Here is a 24136-nt window from a genome sequence, read left to right on the forward strand (position 1 = left end):
GAACATATACCCAAGAAGGACATGAAGATTATATTAACATAAAGATGTGACTCTACAAAGCTAAAATAATTTGAGTACCAAAATAAAGTGGTACTGAGGTATAACCCAAAATATAAAGTGATTATCCATGCCTATATAATTATATGAATAGTAAACAAACAAACTAACAAACAAGGGAGAAGAGACAAATCTCTCATGTGGAAGAATTTTAAAAACTTATGTAGATATTCTGACTTCAAGGAGGGGGAGCATAATTTCCCATTCCTTTCATTTGGGCTATACATATTGACTTCTTTCTAAAGGGTAAAGGAAGCAGCAGAGGAAGAGCAAATTTACATTAGAGAAATCTGACAAACACTACCTCAGCCAGATGATCAAGATTAATATTACAGTGATAAGTCATGTTCATAATATGTGCCCTTGATAGAATACAATGATAATGGTAATTTACCTCTATGCTCTTCCTATCCAAAATGCAGTATCCAAGTCTAATCATGAGAAAAATATTGGACAAATCCCAACTGAGGGATAGTCTACAAAATACCCCATCATTAATCCTGAAATCCTAAAAACTGTCATGGTTATCAAAAACAAGTAAAGCCTGAGAAACTGAAAGTGCTAAAAGAGCCTGAGAAGACATGGCAACTAAATGTAATGTGGTATCCTGAATGGGATCTTAGAAAATAAAAAGAACACTAGAGAAAAACAGGAATTCTAACCAGAGCACAGACTTCAAAAAAATAATGTACTGGTGTTGGTTCATTATTTGTAACAAATGTATCATATTAATGTAAGAGTTTGATAACAGGGGAACTGGATGTAGGACACATAAGAACTATCATCACAATAACTTTATAAATCTAAAACTGTTCTGAAATAGAACACTTTATTGTTATTTTATTTTTTATTTAAAAAATTTTATTGATTAATTATTTTATTTATTGTTTTAAAAGATTTTATTTATTTACTTATTTGACAGAGATCACAAGTAGGCAGAGAGGTAGGCAGACAGAGAGGGAGAAGCAGGCTCCCTGCTGACACAGCCTGATGCGGGGTTTGATCCCAGGACCCTGGGATCATGATCTGAGTGGAAGGCAGAGGCTTTAACCCACTGAGCAACCAGGCACCCCATTTATTGTTATTTTTTTATTTTTAAAATTTTTACTTATTTATTTATTTTTAAAGATTTTACTTATTTATTTGAGAGAGAGCGTTAAGAGAGAGAGACCATAAACAGGGCAGGCAGCAGAGGTAGAGAGAGAAGCAGGCTCCCCAGTGAGCAGGGAGTCTGATGCAGGGCTTGATTCCAGGACCCCAGGATTATGATCTAAGCTAAAGGCAGATGAGTAACTGACTGAGGCACCCAGGTGCCCCATTTTTAATTTTTTTTAAAAAACAAGTCAAGCAGAGAGTCAATTATCATACAGTTTTGCTTATTTGTGGAGTGTAAAGAATAACACGGAGGACATGGGGAGCTGGAGAGGAGAAGGGAGATGGGGGAAATTGGAGGGGGAAGACAAACCATGAGAGACTGTGGTCTCTGAAAAACAATCTGAGGGTTTTGGACGGGTAGAGGGTGGGAGGTTGGGTGAGCCTGGTGGTGGGTATTATGGAGGGCACATACTGCATGGAGCACTGGGTTTGGTACATAAACAATGAATTCTGGAACACTGAAAAGAAATTTAAAAAATAAATAAAATTTTTTTAAAATATGTATTTCCTTTACAAAGAGAATGTGAGCAAGGGGATGGGTAGAGAGAGAAGGGGAGAAGCAGACTCCTCGTTGAGTGTGGAACCTGATATGGGGCTCCATCCCAGGACTCTGAGATAATGACGTGAGCTGAAATCAAAAGTCAGATGCTCAACCGACAGAGCTATCAAGGCACCCTGAACATTTATTTTTTAAATGGGGTTTTAGCAATTTGAGGTCTCTTCTGATTCCATATAAATTTTAGGATTGATTGCTCCAGCTCTTTGAAAAATGCCGGTGGAATTTTGATTGGAATGGCATTGAAAATATAGATTGTCCAAAGGGACACATGCACCCGAATGTTTATAGCAGCAATGTCCACAATAGCCAAACTATGGAAAGAACCTAGATGTCCATCAACAGATGAATGGATCAAGAAGATGTGGTATATATACACAATGGAATACTATGCAGCCATCAAAAGAAATGAAATCTTGCCATTTGCAACAACGTGGATGGAACTAGAGCGTATCATGCTTAGCGAAATAAGTCAAGCAGAGAAAGACAACTATCATATGATCTCCCTGATATGAGGAAGTGGTGATGCAACATGGAGGCTTAAGTGGGTAGAAGAATAAATGAAACAAGATGGGATTGGGAGGGAGACAAACCATAAGTGACTCTTAATCTCACAAAACAAACTGAGGGTTGCCGGGGGGAAGGGGTTGGGGAGAAGGGGGTGGGATTATGGACATTGGGGAGGGTATGTGATTTGGTGAGTGCTGTGAAGTGTGTAAACCCGGTGATTCACAGACCTGGGGATAAAAATATATGTATATAAAAAATATATGTTTATAAAAAATAAAAAATTAAAAAAAAAAAAAAAAAAAAAAAAAAAAAAAAAGAAAATATAGATTGTTCTAGGCAGTATAGACATTTTAACAATGTTTATTCTTCTGATCCATGAGCATGGAATGGTCCTCCATATTTTTGTGTCTTCTTCAATTTCTTTCATGAGTGTTCTATAGTTCCTCAAGTATAGATCTTTTACCTCTTTGGTTAGGTTTATTCCCAGGTATCTTATGGTTCTTGGTGCTATAGTAAATGGAATCAATTCCCCAATTTCCCTTTCTGTATTTTCGTTGTTAGTGTATAAGAAAGCAACTGACTTCCATACATTGATTTTGTATCCTGCCACGTTACTGAATTGCTGAAGGAGTTCTAGTAGTTTGTGGGTGGAGTCTTTTGGGTTTTCCATATAAAGTATCATGTCATCTAAAAAGCTTCTGCACAGCAAAGGAAACAGTCAACAAAATAATGAGACAACCCACCGAATGGGAGAAGATATTCTCAAATGACAATACAGACAAAGCGCTGATTTCCATGATCTATAAAGAACTCCTCAAACTCTACACTCAAAAAACAGATAATCATGTCAAAAAATGGGCTAAAGACATGAACAGACACTTCTCCAATGAGGACATACAAATGGCTAACAAACACATGAAAAAATGTTCATCACCACTAGTTGGGAGATTCAAACCAAAACCACATTGAGATACCACCTTACACCAGTTAGAATGGCCAAAATTAACAAGACAGTAATCAACGTGTGTTGGAGAGGATGTAGAGAAAGGGGAACCCTCTTAGACTGTTGGTGGGAATGCAAGTTGCTGCAGCCAATTTGGAGAACAGTGTGCAGATTCCTTAGCAAATTAAAAAAAGAGCTTCCCTATGATCCTGCAATTGTACTACTGGGTATTTACCCCAAAGATACAGATGTAGTGAAAAGAAGGGCCATCTGTACCCCGATGTTCATAGCGGCAATGGCCACAGTCGCCAAACTGTGGAAAGAACCAAGATGCCCTTCAACAGATGAATGGATAAGGAAGATGTGGTCCATATATACTATGGAGTAATATGCCTCCATCAGCTTTTTGACCAACTTTTTGATCAATATGGATGGGACTGGAAGAGATTATGCCGAGTGAAATAAGTCAAGCAGAGTGAGTCAATTATCATACGGTTTTGCTTATTTGTGGAGCATAAGGAATAACATGGAGGACATGGGGAGATATAGAGCAGAAGGGAATTGGGAGAAGCTGGAGGGCGAGACGAGCCATAAGAGACTGTGGACTCTGAAAATCAATCTGAGGGTTCTGGAGGGGCGGGGGGGTGGGACATTGGTTGAGCCTGGTGATGGGTATTATGAAGGGCACATATTGCATGGAGCACTGGGTATGGTGCATAAACAATGAATTCTGGAACACTGAAAAGAAATTTTAAAAAATTAAAATTAAAAAAATAAAATGGGGTTTTATATCTCCTTCCTATTTTTAGAATAGTTTGAATCATCATCATTCTAAGAGGATGTGTGGCATGTATTCATTATGATTGAAAGGAAATGCTCTTATCTAGGCATGGTCACATGTTAGGATCAGTCACTTTGCTGTCTAAGCTCAGCCCAGAGGAAATGTGGATGTCACTTACATGGCACAGACAGAGCAGTGGTGGCAGCGATCTGGCTTGATCAAATGGCACCGGTCACAGAATCTAACAGCTATATGAAAAATAAGGTGGTTAGCATTGGTTAGGACTCACTGTGACACCATATATCTCAGTAGCCTATTTGGATGGCTTGTTATAAATTGATTACAGGTAGTCAAACTCATCTCAAGTTACCAAGAAAAAGGCAAATCACAGAAGAGAATTGTGTACATATTTCTTTCCCCTGTTAAATCAATCTTGAAGGCACCCTTTGGGTGATGAAGATAAAGGGAAAAGTTTTCATATCTGGATATCTGATAATAAGATTTGGTATTATAAAACAAACAATGCTGTCAACTGCTTGAATGATCTTGGGAAAATCATTTAGATTCTATTTACTCAAACTTTCCTATATAAAAACAATTAATTCAATTGACCATTTCACAGATGAAGAAGTAAAGACTTGAGACATATCAAGTGACTTATACAAGATCACACAGCAAGTGAGTGGCAGGACTGTGACTACTATAATTTTTCTAACCCCTTAGTTCATTCAGGGTTCTCTTCACTCTAAGTCTGATAGTAAAATATATATATATATATATATATATATATATATATATATATATATATATTCTCCCTTCCTCTTTTCTTCTCTCTCTTTCTTTCTTTCTTTTTCTTTCTTTCTTTCTTTCCTTCCCTTAATTAAAGGCATTTTTTCTTCCCATTTTCTCTCTGTTCATCAATGAAGTATAACTACGTTTAATGTAATTATTATTAAGTGAAACAACTAAAATCATGAATAATTTGAGCTACAATAATTACAACTGAAGTATACATTAAGCACATGTAATTGATTTAGCATAATGGACTGCTAATTCAGCAGTTTATGTTTATGTCTAGCAATGGGGGATGACAAAAGTATGCTTATAATTGACGCAATGAAAAAGGGAGAGGGACATGCATGTTTAATTCATTCAGCATGTTTTTTAAAGATATAGTAATGCCATTACCCAGTTTAAGCCATCATTATCTCTCATTTAGGTGACTGTAATAGATGCCTAAGTATTTACCCTGCTTTCATTCTTGCTCCCCATAATATATTCTTTGCAGAATAGCCAGATTATCTGTTAAAATGTAAATCAGATTATATCATTTTTTACCTAAACCCTTCAGTGGACTTCCAACACCATTAGAATAAAATCCGAACTCCTTACCATGACCTGCATCATCTGGCCTTTGCTTGCCTCTTCAGTTTTAACTAGTATCACTCTCCACCTGCTATACTCCAGTCACATGGCTGCCTGTCCACTCTTCTAATACTGCAAGCTTGTTCCCATCTAAGGGCCTTTTGTATCTACAGTACCTTCTGCCTGGGATGCTAGTCCCTCTGGTCTTTACTTCCTGCTGGTTTTTATTCTTCAGGTCTCAAACCAAAGGATGTTTCCTAAGAGAAGCCTTCTCTGTATCATAGGGCTACAAACAAATGATTCAAGGGTCCAGAGAATAGTGAGTAGTGAGTGAAGCAGCCAGTTGGAGACTGAGGGAACCTGAGAATGTATGCCTTATTTAAAGAGTGTGGCTACTACTCAGCTTTAGCTAATTTTTGCCATGTGAAAATGTAGACTGAATGTTGCCAAAGAGTCCGAGTTTTCAAGGAGAAGCCAGAAATAAGGACTTTCATGTGGAAATATTCTAATTATTAAAAATCAGTAACAAATATTAAGGTTTAAAGATACATTAGAGATCAAACAAAATTTATCTTGGGTCCAATTCATCCCATATACCTTTAGTTTGTAGCCAATCTCTGTTATGTCACATTACTCTGTTTACTACTGTGAGAAATTATACAAATAAGTTCCTGTCTACTTTTCACCATACTTCAGTATGCATGAAGATTTTAAAAAATCATGACCACCATACCATCAATGCTCTAACACAATGAATAATAAGTCCTTAATATCTATTACCCAGACCATACTAAAATTTTCCAAATCACCAAATAGGATCTTAATAAATGATTACTGAATAAATGAATGATAAACAGATGAACATAAATTTCTAACAGTATAATGCCCAAAGCCTTGAAACGCAATCTTCCTTATTAGAAACATTAGTATGACTTGTCAAAAGAGGTTTGATTTTCAAATTTTGAATGGTGGAAAACTGGTTCCACTAGTACTAGAATAGTACTTATATCATACAGATGAAAACTAAGAGTTAGGACTCCATAGTGGACATTTACCCAAGAAAGATGACACATCTCTGCACAAATACTTGCACAAGAATATTCATAGCAGATTTACTCATGATAGCTAAGCACTGATAACACCAAATGTGCATCAACTAGTGGATGGGTAAAATATAATATATTCACTCAATGAAATACTACTCAGCAATAAAAGGAATAAAGTACACAGCAATGTGAATGAATCTCAAAATATTATATTAAATAAAAGAAGCCAGACACAACAGTACATAGTATATGATTACATTTATATAAAATTCTAGAGCTGGTAAAACTAATCTATGATGGAAAACTATCAGAATAGTGGTTGCCTTGGTGGTGGTTGATGGGACGTACTAGGAAGGAGCATGAGAGAACTTTCTGGGGATGTGGTACTATTTATAGAGGTTTCGGTTACACAGATGTGTACACTTGTCAAAACACTGAATGACAAACTTAAGATTTGTGTTTTTGTATGCAAATTTCACTCAAAACAGAATGATAAAATATTTAGGTAGATGTGTATTTGATATCTGCTACTTAGTTTGAAATGTATGAAAAAATAAGATGGCTTGATGAATAAGGGATGAGAGATAGATTTGTGGCCAGATATATGATAAAGTAACATAGCAAAATGTTAGTCATAGACTCCAGTGCTACAGGCCATACAGATGAGCCTGTGGATATATATGACTTAGCCTTTTTGAGGTCTTTGCTAATCTCAAAATGTGACTTGACCCTTCTGTAGGTGACTTTGGATGAACTGACCTCCACTCCCAGTTCTTGTGTAAACCGGTAGCTTTTTGGCCATATCGATGAGCATCTGCTTCTGGACTTCAGGTCTCTCTTCATTTTCATAGCGTTCCTTGTCTGAATAGGACAAGTGGAACTAGAAGCAGAAGTGAGAGGTGAGACTTTATTTTCCAAGGTTCAAAGAAAACGTTAAAAACAACAATTTAGATGAAGATATTTGTTATCTACCGTTGAAGTGTAGGTATCAATTTGGTTTATAACTTTCTCAGCATAATTATCTTAATTATTTTATCTGGCTTTTATCTCTATCTTCATAAGTCCATGTGATAGGGTAGTATTGTTTTATAAATAAACTTAGCAAGTACTTTGTCTTATGTTTATACTAACTAGTATGTAGCAAAACTAAGGTAAACCCAGTTCACCTGATTCCAAGACTTGTGCCCTTTCCACTCCATTATACCATAATAATGTTACGTACAGATGTATGATAGCTTGCTGCCAGGACCATGTTGATGATTAACTATGAATGTTATTAAGTTGTATTTCTCCTAGGTTACACTCTTAGAGAAGCTGGATGAGACTGCTTGTGACACTGTATTCTAATCTTGCAAATAAGTAGAAGTTTGGGTATTCTTACTATTTCAGAAATTTTTAGTCTGATATTAAGCTTCTTGCCAATGTTGGCATCACACTTGGCTAATCTTGCAAAAGATATGTCAACAATTTTCCAAAAGTAATAGACTTGAAAGCTTTCTTTTGCCTGGGCTAAAAGGTAAGCAAAGGTGAAAAGGAGAAGGATCTGTGATCAGATTTTGGGGCTTTAAACCTCATCTCTTCCATTTAATAGTGAAGAAATTACTTTGGAAAATCAGATACTTTTAGCCCAAGGTTCTTCATCTGTAAAACAGAGGAGATAATACCTACTTATGTGATTAGTTTAAAAGTACTGGCTAATAAGTAACTAAAGTTTCCTTTACAAGTTCAATTTCTTAAGTCATTTAAAAATATTTGATACTATCATCTTAAATTTTAGCTTTTCTAGTTTTTAGTATAAAGTTTTAAACAATTCTATTTAATTTTGATAATTAAAAGTAGCACTTCGGACAGTCTTTTAATTTGGGGGCTGTCCTGGGAAATAACTTTTGTGTGGCATACTACACCTGCCTGAAAAGCAGAGGCAGAGTTGTTACTGGTAGTATGTGATGAAAACCTTGTGGTTATTCAACAAGAAAGTTCTGGATTGGAATAAGATGTCATGTTTGGAGGCCCTCTTTTTGGCACTAACTAAGCTTTTTTGAGGTTTATAATGCAATGAAACAGTAAACACATTTTAGGTGGGCAACTGATGATAGATTGGGATGTATTTGGTATTCAAGAAATGAGTATCATGGCTATCAAATTGGACCCAAAGACACACCTTTTCTTTTTACCAATTAAAAATGCTGAAAACATGGTCTTAAGTGTTAGACATTTGCAATTCTTATCTAAATCTTACCAAAATTCTACAAAATTCCCAACCACTCAGCCTTTCTATTGGCCTACAAGCTTTCTAATAGGGTGGAGGGAACAATTATTTCCATTGAGCTAAAATTCACATAACATAAGATTTAATTTTAAAATGCACATTTCATAGTGTAGATAGTGGCATTAGGTATATTAGGTGATGGGCAGCCATTAACACTATCTACTTTCAGAATATTTTTATCACCTCAAAAGGAAACTCCATATTGCATTAAGTAATAATTCCTTATTTCCCCCACCCCCGGATCCAGGCAACAATTAATCTACTTTCTATCTCATTAGATTTCTTTCCTTTCTGGATATTGCATACAAATGGTATCAAACAATATATGGTCTGCTAGAAAGTTTTCTTTCTAGCAGAAAGTTTTCATCCATGCTGTGGCATGTATCAGTAATGCACTCCTTGTTATACCTGGATAATATTCCTTTATGGACATAACACCCGTGATTTACCCATTTCATCTGTTGATGGATATTCCATTTCCATCTTTTGACTATAATGGCTAGTGCTCTATGAACAGTGGTGTATAACTTTTGAACACTTGCTTTTAATTTGAGTATATATCTAGGAATAGAATTCTTGGGTCACAAGATAATTTTATGTTTAACTTTATGAGAAACTGAAAAACTATATTCCACGGCATCTGTATCATTTTACATTCCCAGTAGCAATATATGAGGATTCAGTTTCCCACATCCACATTAACACTTATTCTTTTCCTTCCTTCCTTCCTCTCTCTCTCTTTTCTGTATGTATGTACATATGTATGTATCTATATTTTGGACTTCTTAGTGGGTGTGAAGTGGCATCTCACTGTAGTCTTTATTTACATTTCTCTGTTGACTAATGATGTCGATCATCTTTTCATGAGCTTGTTGGTCATTCACATATAGTCTTTAGAGAAATGTCTAGTTAAGTCATTTGCCCATTTAGTAGTTGGGTTATTTGTCTTTTTCTTGTTCAGTTGAAAGAATCTTTATATATTCTGGATACTTGATACTTGACATTTATTGAATATTTAATTTATGAACATTTTCTCCCATTCCATAGGTTGCCTTTTCACTTTGTTGGTTGTGGTTTGATGCTCAGAAGTTTAAATTTTAATGTAGTCCAGTTTACCTTTACTTTTGTTTCCTCTGCTTTTGACGTCATGTCTAAGAAATCATTGCCAGAATCCAATGTTATGAAACTTTTTGCTTATGGTTTTTCCTAAAGATTAGTTATTTATTTATTTGAGAGACAGAGAGAGCACATGTGCAGGACAGCATGAATTGGGGAGTGGAGGAGCAGAAGGAGAGGGAGAAGGAGACTCCCCGCTGAGCAGGGAGCCCAGTGCTGGGCTCAATTCCAGGACCCTGAGATCATGACCTAAACCAAAGGCAGATGCTTAACCAATTGAGCAACCTAGGTACCAGCCTCTGTATTTTTTTTTCTAAAGGTTCCGTAGCTTTCCATTTGAGCTAATTTTTGTATATGGTGTAAGGGTCCAACTTCATTATTTTGCATGTGCATGTCCAATTTTCCCAATACCATTTGTTGAAAAGACCATCTTTTCTCCATTGAATGGTCTTACTACCCTTTTCAAAAATCACCTGACCATATATGTGAGGTTATATATGGTTACATATATGTGAGGATTTATTAGTAGGCTCTTACTTCTGTTCCATAGACACATTCCATTGTGTCTGTAGCACACTGTTTTGATTACTGTAACTCTGTAGTAAATTTAGAAATGAATAAATGAGACCTAGGACTTTGTTCTTTTTCAAGATTATTTTAGCTATTTGGGATCCCTTAAGATTTCATATGAATTTTAAGATGGAATTCTCGACTTATACAAAAAATATTGGGAATTTGATAGAGAGTGCAACAAATCTGTAGACTACCTTGGGTAGTGATAACATTCTTAACATTAATTTTCTCAATCCATGAACATGAACTGTCTTTCCATTTATTTGTATCTAATTGTTATTAGCAAAAGATTTTAGTTTTCAGTGTACTGAGGTTTTCACTTCCTTGATGAAGTTTATTCCTAAATATTTTATTCTTTTTCATGATACTGTAAAATGCAACAGATTTTGGGGGAGGATCTTTAGGGTCTTCCACATATAAGATCATACTGTGTGTGAACAGAGGTAATTTTACTTTTTTCTACCTAATTTCAATGCTTTATTTTCTTGCCTATTTGCACTGGTTAGATAATGTGTTCCTCACTTCTCTCTCTCTCTCGGAAGATTTTGAGAAGGACTCATGTTAATTATTCTTCTGATTGAATTTACCTGTGAAACCATCTTGTCCTGAGCTTTTCTTTTTTGACTGTTTTTTTTTTTTTTGACTGTCCTAAATTGTTTATTAGGTAAGAATTTTACAAACATTACTTTGATTAGCGGTAACGGTGAAGCTGGAGAGTATTGCGTCTTCTCCATGCCGCACGGCGAGAACCACCAATAGTGTGGTGGAACTTGTGACCCTTTCCAAGGCCACGGCTCTTTCGGCCTGCAGATGTCAGCCCTCGCATCTCCCTGTGCTTGTGGACTGGTTTGGTGATCCACTGGGTATCAGGATTTCTTCTGATAGCTTTATGGAATGGATCAATGAGGATAACCTCAAAGAATTTGTATGTGGAATCTTCACCAACCCAGTAAGAATTCAAGACTCTTAGAGCCCCGCAGTGACGTCCAGCTCGCTCCTCTGCAACAGACTGAAGGCTTCGTGCAAACTTGAGCTGATTAACACCATGATGGACAGGCTTGCCGTAGGTAGCACCCTTAGGAAACGGGCGTTTGCGGCCACCACGACGCACACGAATCCGATATATGACATAACCTTGCTTGGCCTTGTACCCCAGCCTGTGCGCTTTATCGGGCCGGGTTGGGCGGGGGGCCCTGTGGAGCGCAGAGAGCTGGCGGTACTGCCAGCAGCGCACCCTGAGAAGAAAGCGCATTACATCGGACTGCTTCTTCCTCCATAGCTCCTGGATGTACTTGTAAGCGCCCATCTTGGCCTACCTTTGAGCTGATGGCTGCCGCCCGACGGAAAGGAAAGAGCCTTTTGACTGGTTTTTGATTAGTAAATCTCTTTACTTATTTTGGGTATATTCAAAATTTTAAAAATTTCTTCTTGAGTCAGTTTTGATAGTTTCTGTATTTCTAGGAATTTTTCCATTTCATTTAGGTTTCTGATTTGTTGACACACAATGCTTCTATTATAATTCCTTCTGTTTCTATAAGGTCTGTAGTAATGTTCCACTTTCATTTCTGATATTAGTACTTTGTGTCCTCTCTCTCTGTCTTTGTTCAGTCTAGCTAAAAGTTTCTTTATTTTGTTGATCTTTTCAAAGTCCCAATTTTGGTCTTATTGATTATTTCTACTGTTTTCTATTCCTCATTTGGTTTTACCTCTGCTATAATCATCCCTATTTATGCTGCTAACTTTGGGGATAGAGTGCTCTTCATTTTCTCATTCTTTAAGGTGTAAAGAATATTGAACAGGCATATTATTCCTTTGGTAAGTATTTATAACTATAAATTCTCTCCAAATACTGTTTTATTGCATCCTAAAATTTTTGGTATATTCTTTTTCATTTTATGTCTACTTTTATTTATGTTTATTTTAATTTATATTTACATTTATTTATGTTTATTTTTTTTTATTTTATTTTTTTTTATTTTTTATTTTATTTTTTTTTTAATTTTTTATTTTTTATAAACATATATTTTTTATATACATATATTTTTATCCCCAGGTCTGTGAATCACCAGGTTTACACACTTCACAGCACTCACCAAATCACATACCCTCCCCAATGTCCATAATCCCACCCCTTCTCCCCAACCCCCTCCCCCCGGCAACCCTCAGTTTGTTTTGTGAGATTAAGAGTCACTTATGGTTTGTCTCCCTCCCAATCCCATCTTGTTTCATTTATTCTTCTACCCACTTAAGCCTCCATGTTGCATCACCACTTCCTCATATCAGGGAGATCATATGATAGTTGTCTTTCTCTGCTTGACTTATTTCGCTAAGCATGATACGCTCTAGTTCCATCCATGTTGTTGCAAATGGCAAGATTTCATTTCTTTTGATGGCTGCATAGTATTCCATTGTGTATATATACCACATCTTCTTGATCCATTCATCTGTTGATGGACATCTAGGTTCTTTCCATAGTTTGGCTATTGTGGACATTGCTGCTATAAACATTCGGGTGCATGTGTCCCTTTGGATCACTACATTTGTATCTTTAGGGTAAATACCCAATAGTGCAATTGCTGGGTCATAGGGCAGTTCTATTTTCAACATTTTGAGGAACCTCCATGCTGTTTTCCAGAGTGGCTGCACCAGCTTGCATTCCCACCAACAGTGTAGGAGGGTTCCCCTTTCTCCGCATCCTCGCCAGCATCTGTCATTTCCTGACTTGTTGATTTTAGCCATTCTGACTGGTGTGAGGTGATATCTCATTGTGGTTTTGATTTGTATTTCCCTGATGCCGAGTGATATGGAGCACTTTTTCATGTGTCTGTTCGCCATCTGGATGTCTTCTTTGCAGAAATGTCTGTTCATGTCTTCTGCCCATTTCTTGATTGGATTATTTGTTCTTTGGGTGTTGAGTTTGCTAAGTTCTTTATAGATTCTGGACACTAGTCCTTTATCTGATATGTCGTTTGCAAATATCTTCTCCCATTCTGTCAGTTGTCTTTTGATTTTGTTAACTGTTTCCTTTGCTGTGCAAAAGCTTTTGATCTTGATGAAATCCCAGTAGTTCATTTTTTCCCTTGCTTCCCTTGCCTTTTGCGTTGTTCCTAGGAAGATGTTGCTGCGGCAGAGGTCGAAGAGGTTGCTGCCCGTGTTCTCCTCAAGGATTTTGATGGATTCCTTTCGTACATTGAGGTCCTTCATCCATTTTGAGTCTATTTTTGTGTGTGGTGTAAAGAAATGGTCCAATTTCATTTTTCTGCATGTGGCTGTCCAATTTTCCCAGCACCATTTATTGAAAAGGCTGTCTTTTTTCCATTGGACATTCTTTCCTGCTTTGTCGAAGATTAGTTGACCATAGAGTTGAGGGTCTATTTCTGGGCTCTCTATTCTGTTCCATTGATCTATGTGTCTGTTTTTGTGCCAGTACCATGCTGTCTTGATGATGACAGCTTTGTAATAGAGCTTGAAGTCCGGAATTGTGATGCCACCAACGTTGGCTTTCTTTTTCAATATCCCTTTGGCTATTCGAGGTCTTTTCTGGTTCCATATAAATTTTAGAATTATTTGTTCCATTTCTTTGAAAAAGATGGATGGTACTTTGATAGGAATTGCATTAAATGTGTAGATTGCTTTAGGTAGCATAGACATTTTCACAATATTTATTCTTCCAATCCAGGAGCATGGCACATTTTTCCATTTGTTTGTGTCTTCCTCAATTTCTTTCATGAGTACTTTATAGTTTTCTGAGTATAGATTCTGTGTCTCTTTGGTTAGGTTTATTCCTAGGTATCTTATGGTTTTGGATGCAATTGTAAATGGGATTGACTCCTTAATATCTCTTTCTTCTGTCTTGCTGTTGGTGTAGAGAAATGCAACTGATTTCTGTGCATTGATTTTATATCCTGACACTTTACTGAATTCCTGTATAAGTTCTAGCAGTTTTGGAGTGGAGTCTTTTGGGTTTTCCACATAGAGTATCATATCATCTGCGAAGAGTGATAATTTGACTTCTTCTTTGCCGATTTGGATGCCTTTAATTTCCTTTTGTTGTCTGATTGCTGAGGCTAGGACCTCTAGTACGATGTTGAATAGCAGTGGTGATAATGGACATCCCTGCCGTGTTCCTGACCTTAGCGGAAAAGCTTTCAGTTTTTCTCCATTGAGAATGATATTTGCGGTGGGTTTTTCATAGATGGCTTTGATGATATTGAGGTATGTGCCCTCTATCCCTACACTTTGAAGAGTTTTGATCAGGAAGGGATGTTGTACTTTGTCAAATGCTTTTTCAGCATCTATTGAGAGTATCATATGGTTCTTGTTCTTACTTTTATTGATGTGTTGTATCACATTGACTGATTTGCGGATGTTGAACCAACCTTGCAGCCCTGGAATAAATCCCACTTGGTCGTGGTGAATAATCTTTTTAATGTACTGTTGAATCCGATTGGCTAGTATTTTGTTGAGTATTTTCGCATCTGTGTTCATCAAGGATATCGGTCTATAGCTCTCTTTTTTGGTGGGATCCTTGTCTGGTTTTGGGATCAAGGTGATGCTGGCCTCATAAAATGAGTTTGGAAGTTTTCCTTCCATTTCTATTTTTTGGAACAGTTTCAGGAGAATAGGAATTAGTTCTTCTTTAAATGTTTGGTAGAATTCCCCCGGGAAGCCGTCTGGCCCTGGGCTTTTGTTTGTTTGGAGATTTTTAATGACTGTTTCAATCTCCTTACTGGTTATGGGTCTGTTCAGGCTTTCTATTTCTTCATGGTTCAGTTGTGGTAGTTTATATGTTTCTAGGAATGCATCCATTTCTTCCAGATTGTCAAATTTATTGCCGTAGAGTTGCTCATAGTATGTTCTTATAATAGTTTGTATTTCCTTGGTGTTAGTTGTGATCTCTCCTCTTTCATTCATGATTTTATTTATTTGGGTCCTTTCTCTTTTCTTTTTGATAAGTCGGGCCAGGGGTTTATCAATTTTATTAATTCTTTCAAAGAACCAGCTCCTAGTTTCGTTGATTTGTTCTATTGTTTTTTTGGTTTCTATTTCATTGATTTCTGCTCTGATCTTTATGATTTCTCTTCTCCTGCTGGGCTTAGGGTTTCTTTCTTGTTCTTTCTCCAGCTCCTTTAGGTGTAGGGTTAGGTTGTGTACCTGAGACCTTTCTTGTTTCTTGAGAAAGGCTTGTACCGCTATATATTTTCCTCTCAGGACTGCCTTTGTTGTGTCCCACAGATTTTGAACCGTTGTATTTTCATTATCATTTGTTTCCATGATTTTTTTCAATTCTTCTTTAATTTCCCGGTTGACCCATTCATTCTTTAGAAGGATACTGTTTAGTCTCCATGTATTTGGGTTCTTTCCAAACTTCCTTTTGTGGTTGAGTTCTAGCTTTAGAGCATTGTGGTCTGAAAATATGCAGGGAATGATCCCAATCTTTTGATACCGGTTGAGTCCTGATTTAGGACCGAGGATGTGATCTATTCTGGAGAATGTTCCATGTGCACTAGAGAAGAATGTGTATTCTGTTGCTTTGGGATGAAATATTCTGAATATATCTGTGATGTCCATCTGGTCCAGTGTGTCATTTAAGGCCTTTATTTCCTTGCTGATCTTTTGCTTGGATGACCTGTCCATTTCAGTGAGGGGAGTGTTAAAGTCCCCTACTATTATTGTATTGTTGTTGATGTGTTTCTTTGATTTTGTTATTAATTGGTTTATATAGTTGGCTGCTCCCACGTTGGGGGCATAGATATTTAAAATTGTTAAATCTTGTTGGACAGACCCTTTGAGTATGATATAGTGTCCTTCCTCATCTCTTATTACAGTCTTTGGCTTAAAATCTAATTGATCTGATATAAGGATTGCCACTCCTGCTTTCTTCTGATGTCCATTAGCATGGTAAATTCTTTTCCACCCCCTCACTTTAAATCTGGAGGTGTCTTCGGGCTTAAAATGTGTTTCTTGGAGGCAACATATAGATGGGTTTTGTTTTTTTATCCATTCTGATACCCTGTGTCTTTTGACAGGGGCATTTAGCCCATTCACATTCAGGGTAACTATTGAGAGATATGAATTTAGTGCCATTGTATTGCCTGTAAGGTGACTGTTATTGTATATGGTCTCTGTTCCTTTCTGATCTACCACTTGTAGGCTCTCTCTTTGCTTAGAGGACCCCTTTCAATATTTCCTGTAGAGCTGGTTTGGTATTTGCAAATTCTTTCAGTTGTTGTTTGTCCTGGAAGCTTTTAATCTCTCCTTCTATTTTCAATGATAGCCTAGCTGGATATAGTATTCTTGGCTGCATGTTTTTCTCGTTTAGTGCTCTGAAAATATCATGCCAGCTCTTTCTGGCCTGCCAGGTCTCTGTGGATAAGTCAGCTGCCAATCTAATATTTTTACCATTGTATGTTACAGACTTCTTTTCCCGGGCTGCTTTCAGGATTTTCTCTTTGTCATTGAGACTTGTAAATTTTACTATTAGGTGACGGGGTGTGGGCCTATTCTTATTGATTTTGAGGGGCATTCTCTGAACCTCCTGAATTTTGATGCTCGTTCCCTTTGCCATATTGGGGAAATTCTCCCCAATAATTCTCTCCAGTATACCTTCTGCTCCCCTCTCACTTTCTTCTTCTGGAATCCCAATTATTCTAATGTTGTTTCGTCTTATGGTGTCACTTATTTCTCGAATTCTCCCCTCGTGGTCCAGTAGCTGTTTGTCCCTCTTTTGCTCAGCTTCTTTATTCTCTGTCATTTGGTCTTCTATATCACTAATTCTTTCTTCTGCCTCATTTATCCTAGCAGTGAGAGCCTCCATTTTTGATTGCACCTCATTAATAGCTTTTTTGATTTCAACTTGGTTAGATTTTAGTTCTTTTATTTCTCCAGAAAGGGCTTTTATATCTCTCGAGAGGGTTTCTCTAATATCTTCCATGCCTTTTTCGAGCCCGGCTAGAACCTTGAGAATTGTCATTCTGAACTCTAGATCTGACATATTACCGATGTCTGTATTGATTAGGTCCCTAGCCTTCGGTACTGCCTCTTGTTCTTTTTTTTGTGGTGAATTTTTACGTCTTGTCATTTTGTCCAGATAAGAGTAAATGAAGGGGCAAGTAAAATACTAAAAGGGTGGCAACAACCCCAGGAAAATATGCTTTAGCCAAATTAGAAGAGATCCAAAATCGTGAGTGGGGAGAAAGGGGATAAAAAGAGGTTCAAAAAGGAAGAAAGAAAAAAGAAAAAAAGAAAAAAAAAAAGAAAAGAAAAGAATTTTTTTTTAAAAAAGAAAACACCTAAGAAAAATGTAAAAAAATATATATATATATATATTAGATAAACTAGTAAAAAATCGTTAAAAAAGAAAAAGGTAACAGTTAAAAAAAAAAAAAATTTTACCCGAAGGCGAGAAAAAAAAAAAAAATGAAAAAGAAAAAATTAAATTAACTGCAAGACTAAAAAAAATCACAGGAAAAAAGCCATGAGTTCCGTGCTTGGCTTTCTCCTCCTCTGGAATTCTGCTGCTCTCCTTGGTATTGAAACCGCACTCCTTGGTAGGTGAACTTGGTCTCGGCTGGATTTCTTGTTGATCTTCTGGGGGAGGGGCCTGTTGTAGTGATTCTCAAGTGTCTTTGCCCCAGGCGGAATTACACCGCCCTTACCCGGGGCCGGGGTGAGTAATCCGCTCGGGTTTGCTTTCAGGAGCTTTTGTTCCCTGAGCGCTTTCCGTAGAGTTCCAGAGGACGGGAATACAAATGGCGGCCTCCTGGTCTCCGGCCCGGAGGAGCCGAGAGCCCAGGGCCCCACTCCTCAGTGCGCCCTCAGAGAACAGCGCCCAGTTACTCCCGTCTGCCTGACCTCCGGCCGCGCTCCGAGCTCACCGAGCCTGCGACCGGTTCAAGGTAACACGGAGCTGCGAGCTTACTGTCGGCTCTGTCTCTGTAGCCGGCTTTCCCGTTCCAATACCCGCAAGCTCTGCGACACTCAGACACCCCCGATCCTTCTGTGACCCTGCGGGACCTGAGGCCACGCTGACCCCGCGTGGGCTTCGCCCCGGTTTAGCCTCTGGAGCGATGTCCCTCAGCGGAACAGACTTTTAAAAGTCCTGATTTTGTGCGCGGTTGCTCCGCCGCTTGCCGGGAGCCGGCCCCTCCCCCCGGGGTCTATCTTCCCGTCGCTTTGGATTCACTTCTCCGCCGGTCCTACCTTTCAGAAAGTGGTTGTTTTTCTGTTTCCAGAATTGCTGTTCTTCTTCTCTTCGATCTGCCGATGGATTTTCAGGTGTTTGCAATCTTTAGATAAGCTATCTAGCTGATCTCCGGCTAGCTGAAGCAGTCTCAGCTTGCTACTTCTCCGCCATCTTGACTCCTCCCGGAAGCTTTTTCTTCTTCTCTTCCCCTGTGTTGAGGCCCATGTGGGAGAGTCAGGATGCTGATCTACCTCTCCGAGTTCTGCTGACCAACTCTATTTATGTTTATTTTTGATTTTTTAAATTTCTCTTGTGATTTTTCATTTAATTCATTAGTGTTTTTTTTAATTTTTAATTTTTTATAAACATGTATTTTTATCCCCAGGAGTACAGGTCTGTGAATCACCAGGTTTACACACTGCACACCACTCAACATAGCACAGACCCTCCCCAGTGTCCATAACCCCACCCCCCTTACCTAAACCCCCCTCCCCCCAGCAACCCTCAGTTTGTTTTGTGAGATTAAGAGTCACTTATGGTTTGTCTCCCTCCCAATCCCATCTTGTTTCATTTATTCTTCTCCTACCCACTTAAACCCTCTTTTTTGCATCTCCACTTTCTGATATCAGGGAGATCATATTATAGTTGTCTTTCTCCAATTTACTTATTTCGTTAAGCATGATACCCTCTAGCTCCATCCATGTTGCCACAAATGGCAAGATTTCATTTCTTTTGATGGCTGCATAGTATTCCATTGTGTATATATACCACTTCTTCTTTATCTATTCATCTGTTGATGGACATCTAGGTTATTTCCATAGTTTGGCTATTGCGGAAATTGCCGCTATAAGCATTCAGGTGCACATGCCCCTTTGGAATACTACGATTGTACCTGTAGGGTAAATACCCAGTAGTGCAATTGCTGGGTCATACGGTAGTTATATTTTCAACATATTATGGAACCTCCATGCTGTTTTCCAGAGTGGTTGCACCAGCTTGCATTCTCACCAAAAGTGTAGGAGGGTTCCCCCTTTCTCCGCATCCTCGCCAGCATCTGTCATTTCCTGACTTGTTAATTTTAGCCATTCTGACTGGTGTGAGGTGATATCTCATTGTGGTTTTGATTTGTATTTCCCTGATGCCGAGTGATATGGAACACTTTTTCATGTATCTGTTAGCCATCTGGATGTCTTCTTTGCAGAAATGTCTGTTCATGTCTTCTGCCCATTTCTTGATTGGATTATTTGTTCTTTGGGTGTTGAGTTTGCTAAGCTCTTTATAGATTTTGGACACTAGTCCTTTATCTGATATGTCGTTTGCAAATATCTTCTCCCATTCTGTCAGTTGTCTTTTGGTTATGTTAAATGTTTCCTTTGCTGTGCAAAAGCTTTTGAACTTGATAAAATCTCAATAGTTCATTTTGCCCTTACTTCTGTTGCCTTTGGTGATGTTCCTAGGAAGATGTTGCTGTGGCTGAGGTCAAAGAGGTTGCTGCCTTTGTTCTCCTCAAGGATTTTGATGGATTCCTTTCTCACATTGAGGTCCTTCATCCATTTTGAGTCTATTTGTGTGTGTGGTGTAAGGAAATGGCCCAATTTCATTTCTCTGCATGTGGCTGTCCAATTTTCCCAGCACCATTTATTGAAGAGGCTGTCTTTTTTCCATTGGACATTCTTTCCTGCTTTGTCGAAGATTAGTTGACCATAGAGTTGAGAGTCTATTTCTGGGCTCTCTATTCTGTTCCATTGATCTATGGGTCTGTTTTTGTGCCAGTACCATGCTGTCTTGATGATGACAGCTTTGTAATAGAGCTTGAAGTCCGGAATTGTGATGCCACCAACTTTGGCTTTCTTTTTCAATATTCCTTTGGCTCTTCGAGGTCTTTTTTGGTTCCATATAAATTTTAGCATTATTTGTTCCATTTCTTTGAAAAAAATGGGTGGGATTTTGATAGGGGTTGCACTAAATATGTAGATTGCTTTAGGTAGAATAGACATTTTCAGAATATTCTTCCAATCCAGGAGCATGGATCATTTTTCCATTTCTTTGTGTCTTCCTCAATTTCTTTCATGAGTACTTTATGGTTTTCTGAGTATAGGTTCTTTGCCTCTTTGGTTATGTTTATTCCTAGGTATCTTGTGATTTTCAGTGCAATTGTAAATGGGATTGACTCCTTAATTTCTCTTTCTTCTTTCTTTTTGGTGAAAAGAAATGCAACGGATTTCTGAGCATTCATTTTATATCCTGATACTTTACTGAATTCCTGTACAAGTTCTAGCAGTTTTGGAGTGCAGTCTTTTAGGTTTTCCACATATAGGATCATATCATCTGCAAAGAGTGATAGTTTGACTTCTTCTTTGCCGATTTGAATGCCTTTAATTTCCTTTTGTTGTCTGATTGCTGAGGCTAGGACTTCTAGTACTATGTTGAATAGCAGTGGTAATCATGGACATCCCTGCCGTGTTCCTGACCTTAGCGGAGAAGTTTTCACTTTTTCTCCATTGAGAATGATATTTGCAGTGGATTTTTCATAGATGGCTTTTATGATATTGAGGTATGTGCCCTCTATCCCTACACTTTGAAGAGTTTTGATCAGGAAGGGATGCCGTACTTTGTCAAATGCTTTTTCAGCATGTATTGAGAGTATCATATTGTTCTTGTTCTTTCTTTTATTGATGTGCTGTATCACATTGATTAATTTGCGGATGTTGAAACAACCTTGCAGCCCTGGCATAAATCCCACTTGGTGTGGTGAATAATCCTTTTAATGTACTGTTGAATCCTATTGGCTAGTATTTTGGTAAGAATTTTTGCATCTGTGTTCATCAAGGATATTGGTCTGTAGTTCTATATTTTGATGGGATCCTTGTCTGGTTTTGGGATCAAGGTGATGTTGGCCTCATAAAATGAGTTTGGAAGTTTTCCTTCCATTTCTATTTTTTGGAACAGTTTCAGGAGAATAGGAATTACTTCTTCTTTAAATGTTTGGTAGAATTCCCCCGAGAAGCCGTCTGGCCCTGGGCTTTTGTTTGTTTGGAGATTTTTGATGACTGCTTTGATCTCCTTACCTGTTATGGGTCTGTTCAGGCTTTCTATTTCTTCATGGTTCAGTTGTGGTAGTTTATATGTTTCTAGGAATGCATCCATTTCTTCCAGATTGTCAAATTTATTGCCGTAGAGTTGCTCATAGTATGTTCTTATAATAGTTTGTATTTCCTTGGTGTTAGTTGTGATCTCTCCTCTTTCATTCATGATTTTATTTATTTGGGTCCTTTCTCTTTTCTTTTTGATAAGTCGGGCCAGGGGTTTATCAATTTTATTAATTCTTTCAAAGAACCAGCTCCTAGTTTCGTTGATTTGTTCTATTGTTTTTTTGGTTTCTATTTCATTGATTTCTGCTCTGATCTTTATGATTTCTCTTCTCCTGCTGGGCTTAGGGTTTCTTTCTTGTTCTTTCTCCAGCTCCTTTAGGTGTAGGGTTAGGTTGTGTACCTGAGACCTTTCTTGTTTCTTGAGAAAGGCTTGTACCGCTATATATTTTCCTCTCAGGACTGCCTTTGTTGTGTCCCACAGATTTTGAACCGTTGTATTTTCATTATCATTTGTTTCCATGATTTTTTTCAATTCTTCTTTAATTTCCCGGTTGACCCATTCATTCTTTAGAAGGATACTGTTTAGTCTCCATGTATTTGGGTTCTTTCCAAACTTCCTTTTGTGGTTGAGTTCTAGCTTTAGAGCATTGTGGTCTGAAAATATGCAGGGAATGATCCCAATCTTTTGATACCGGTTGAGTCCTGATTTAGGACCGAGGATGTGATCTATTCTGGAGAATGTTCCATGTGCACTAGAGAAGAATGTGTATTCTGTTGCTTTGGGATGAAATATTCTGAATATATCTGTGATGTCCATCTGGTCCAGTGTGTCATTTAAGGCCTTTATTTCCTTGCTGATCTTTTGCTTGGATGACCTGTCCATTTCAGTGAGGGGAGTGTTAAAGTCCCCTACTATTATTGTATTGTTGTTGATGTGTTTCTTTGATTTTGTTATTAATTGGTTTATATAGTTGGCTGCTCCCACGTTGGGGGCATAGATATTTAAAATTGTTAAATCTTGTTGGACAGACCCTTTGAGTATGATATAGTGTCCTTCCTCATCTCTTATTACAGTCTTTGGCTTAAAATCTAATTGATCTGATATAAGGATTGCCACTCCTGCTTTCTTCTGATGTCCATTAGCATGGTAAATTCTTTTCCACCCCCTCACTTTAAATCTGGAGGTGTCTTCGGGCTTAAAATGTGTTTCTTGGAGGCAACATATAGATGGGTTTTGTTTTTTTATCCATTCTGATACCCTGTGTCTTTTGACAGGGGCATTTAGCCCATTCACATTCAGGGTAACTATTGAGAGATATGAATTTAGTGCCATTGTATTGCCTGTAAGGTGACTGTTACTGTATATGGTCTCTGTTCCTTTCTGATCTACCACTTGTAGGCTCTCTCTTTGCTTAGAGGACCCCTTTCAATATTTCCTGTAGAGCTGGTTTGGTATTTGCAAATTCTTTCAGTTGTTGTTTGTCCTGGAAGCTTTTAATCTCTCCTTCTATTTTCAATGATAGCCTAGCTGGATATAGTATTCTTGGCTGCATGTTTTTCTCGTTTAGTGCTCTGAAAATATCATGCCAGCTCTTTCTGGCCTGCCAGGTCTCTGTGGATAAGTCAGCTGCCAATCTAATATTTTTACCATTGTATGTTACAGACTTCTTTTCCCGGGCTGCTTTCAGGATTTTCTCTTTGTCATTGAGACTTGTAAATTTTACTATTAGGTGACGGGGTGTGGGCCTATTCTTATTGATTTTGAGGGGCATTCTCTGAACCTCCTGAATTTTGATGCTCGTTCCCTTTGCCATATTGGGGAAATTCTCCCCAATAATTCTCTCCAGTATACCTTCTGCTCCCCTCTCACTTTCTTCTTCTGGAATCCCAATTATTCTAATGTTGTTTCGTCTTATGGTGTCACTTATTTCTCGAATTCTCCCCTCGTGGTCCAGTAGCTGTTTGTCCCTCTTTTGCTCAGCTTCTTTATTCTCTGTCATTTGGTCTTCTATATCACTAATTCTTTCTTCTGCCTCATTTATCCTAGCAGTGAGAGCCTCCATTTTTGATTGCACCTCATTAATAGCTTTTTTGATTTCAACTTGGTTAGATTTTAGTTCTTTTATTTCTCCAGAAAGGGCTTTTATATCTCTCGAGAGGGTTTCTCTAATATCTTCCATGCCTTTTTCGAGCCCGGCTAGAACCTTGAGAATTGTCATTCTGAACTCTAGATCTGACATATTACCGATGTCTGTATTGATTAGGTCCCTAGCCTTCGGTACTGCCTCTTGTTCTTTTTTTTGTGGTGAATTTTTACGTCTTGTCATTTTGTCCAGATAAGAGTAAATGAAGGGGCAAGTAAAATACTAAAAGGGTGGCAACAACCCCAGGAAAATATGCTTTAGCCAAATTAGAAGAGATCCAAAATCGTGAGTGGGGAGAAAGGGGATAAAAAGAGGTTCAAAAAGGAAGAAAGAAAAAAGAAAAA

General features: G+C 37.9%; 2 protein-coding genes across 4 annotated transcripts in view; both read right to left on the bottom strand.

Moving 5' to 3' along the window:
* The window catches only part of ZDHHC15 (zinc finger DHHC-type palmitoyltransferase 15), a 209889-nt gene that overhangs the window by 76718 nt on the left and 109035 nt on the right, over nt 1-24136 (bottom strand). For all 3 annotated transcript variants that reach the window (XM_059156695.1, XM_059156696.1, XM_059156694.1), the window contains exons 4-5: nt 7173-7293; nt 4181-4250 (exon numbers count right to left, since the gene is read on the bottom strand). In XM_059156695.1, coding sequence (XP_059012678.1) covers nt 4181-4250; nt 7173-7293 — 191 coding nt within the window. The remainder of the gene's footprint in view (nt 1-4180; nt 4251-7172; nt 7294-24136) is intronic.
* On the bottom strand, nt 10999-11725 carry LOC131820851 (large ribosomal subunit protein eL15-like). Its single transcript, XM_059156698.1, has one exon. It carries the CDS (start codon nt 11675-11677, stop codon nt 11063-11065), a length of 615 nt encoding a protein of 204 aa, XP_059012681.1. The 5' UTR covers nt 11678-11725; the 3' UTR covers nt 10999-11062.

This window comes from Mustela lutreola, chromosome X, assembly GCF_030435805.1.
Source record: "Mustela lutreola isolate mMusLut2 chromosome X, mMusLut2.pri, whole genome shotgun sequence".
Classification (NCBI taxonomy): Eukaryota; Metazoa; Chordata; class Mammalia; order Carnivora; family Mustelidae; genus Mustela; species Mustela lutreola.

Bases quoted from the DNA above. Each gene is read 5' to 3' on its own strand.
- LOC131820851 (XM_059156698.1), bottom strand. From the start codon at position 11,677: ATGGGCGCTTACAAGTACATCCAGGAGCTATGGAGGAAGAAGCAGTCC.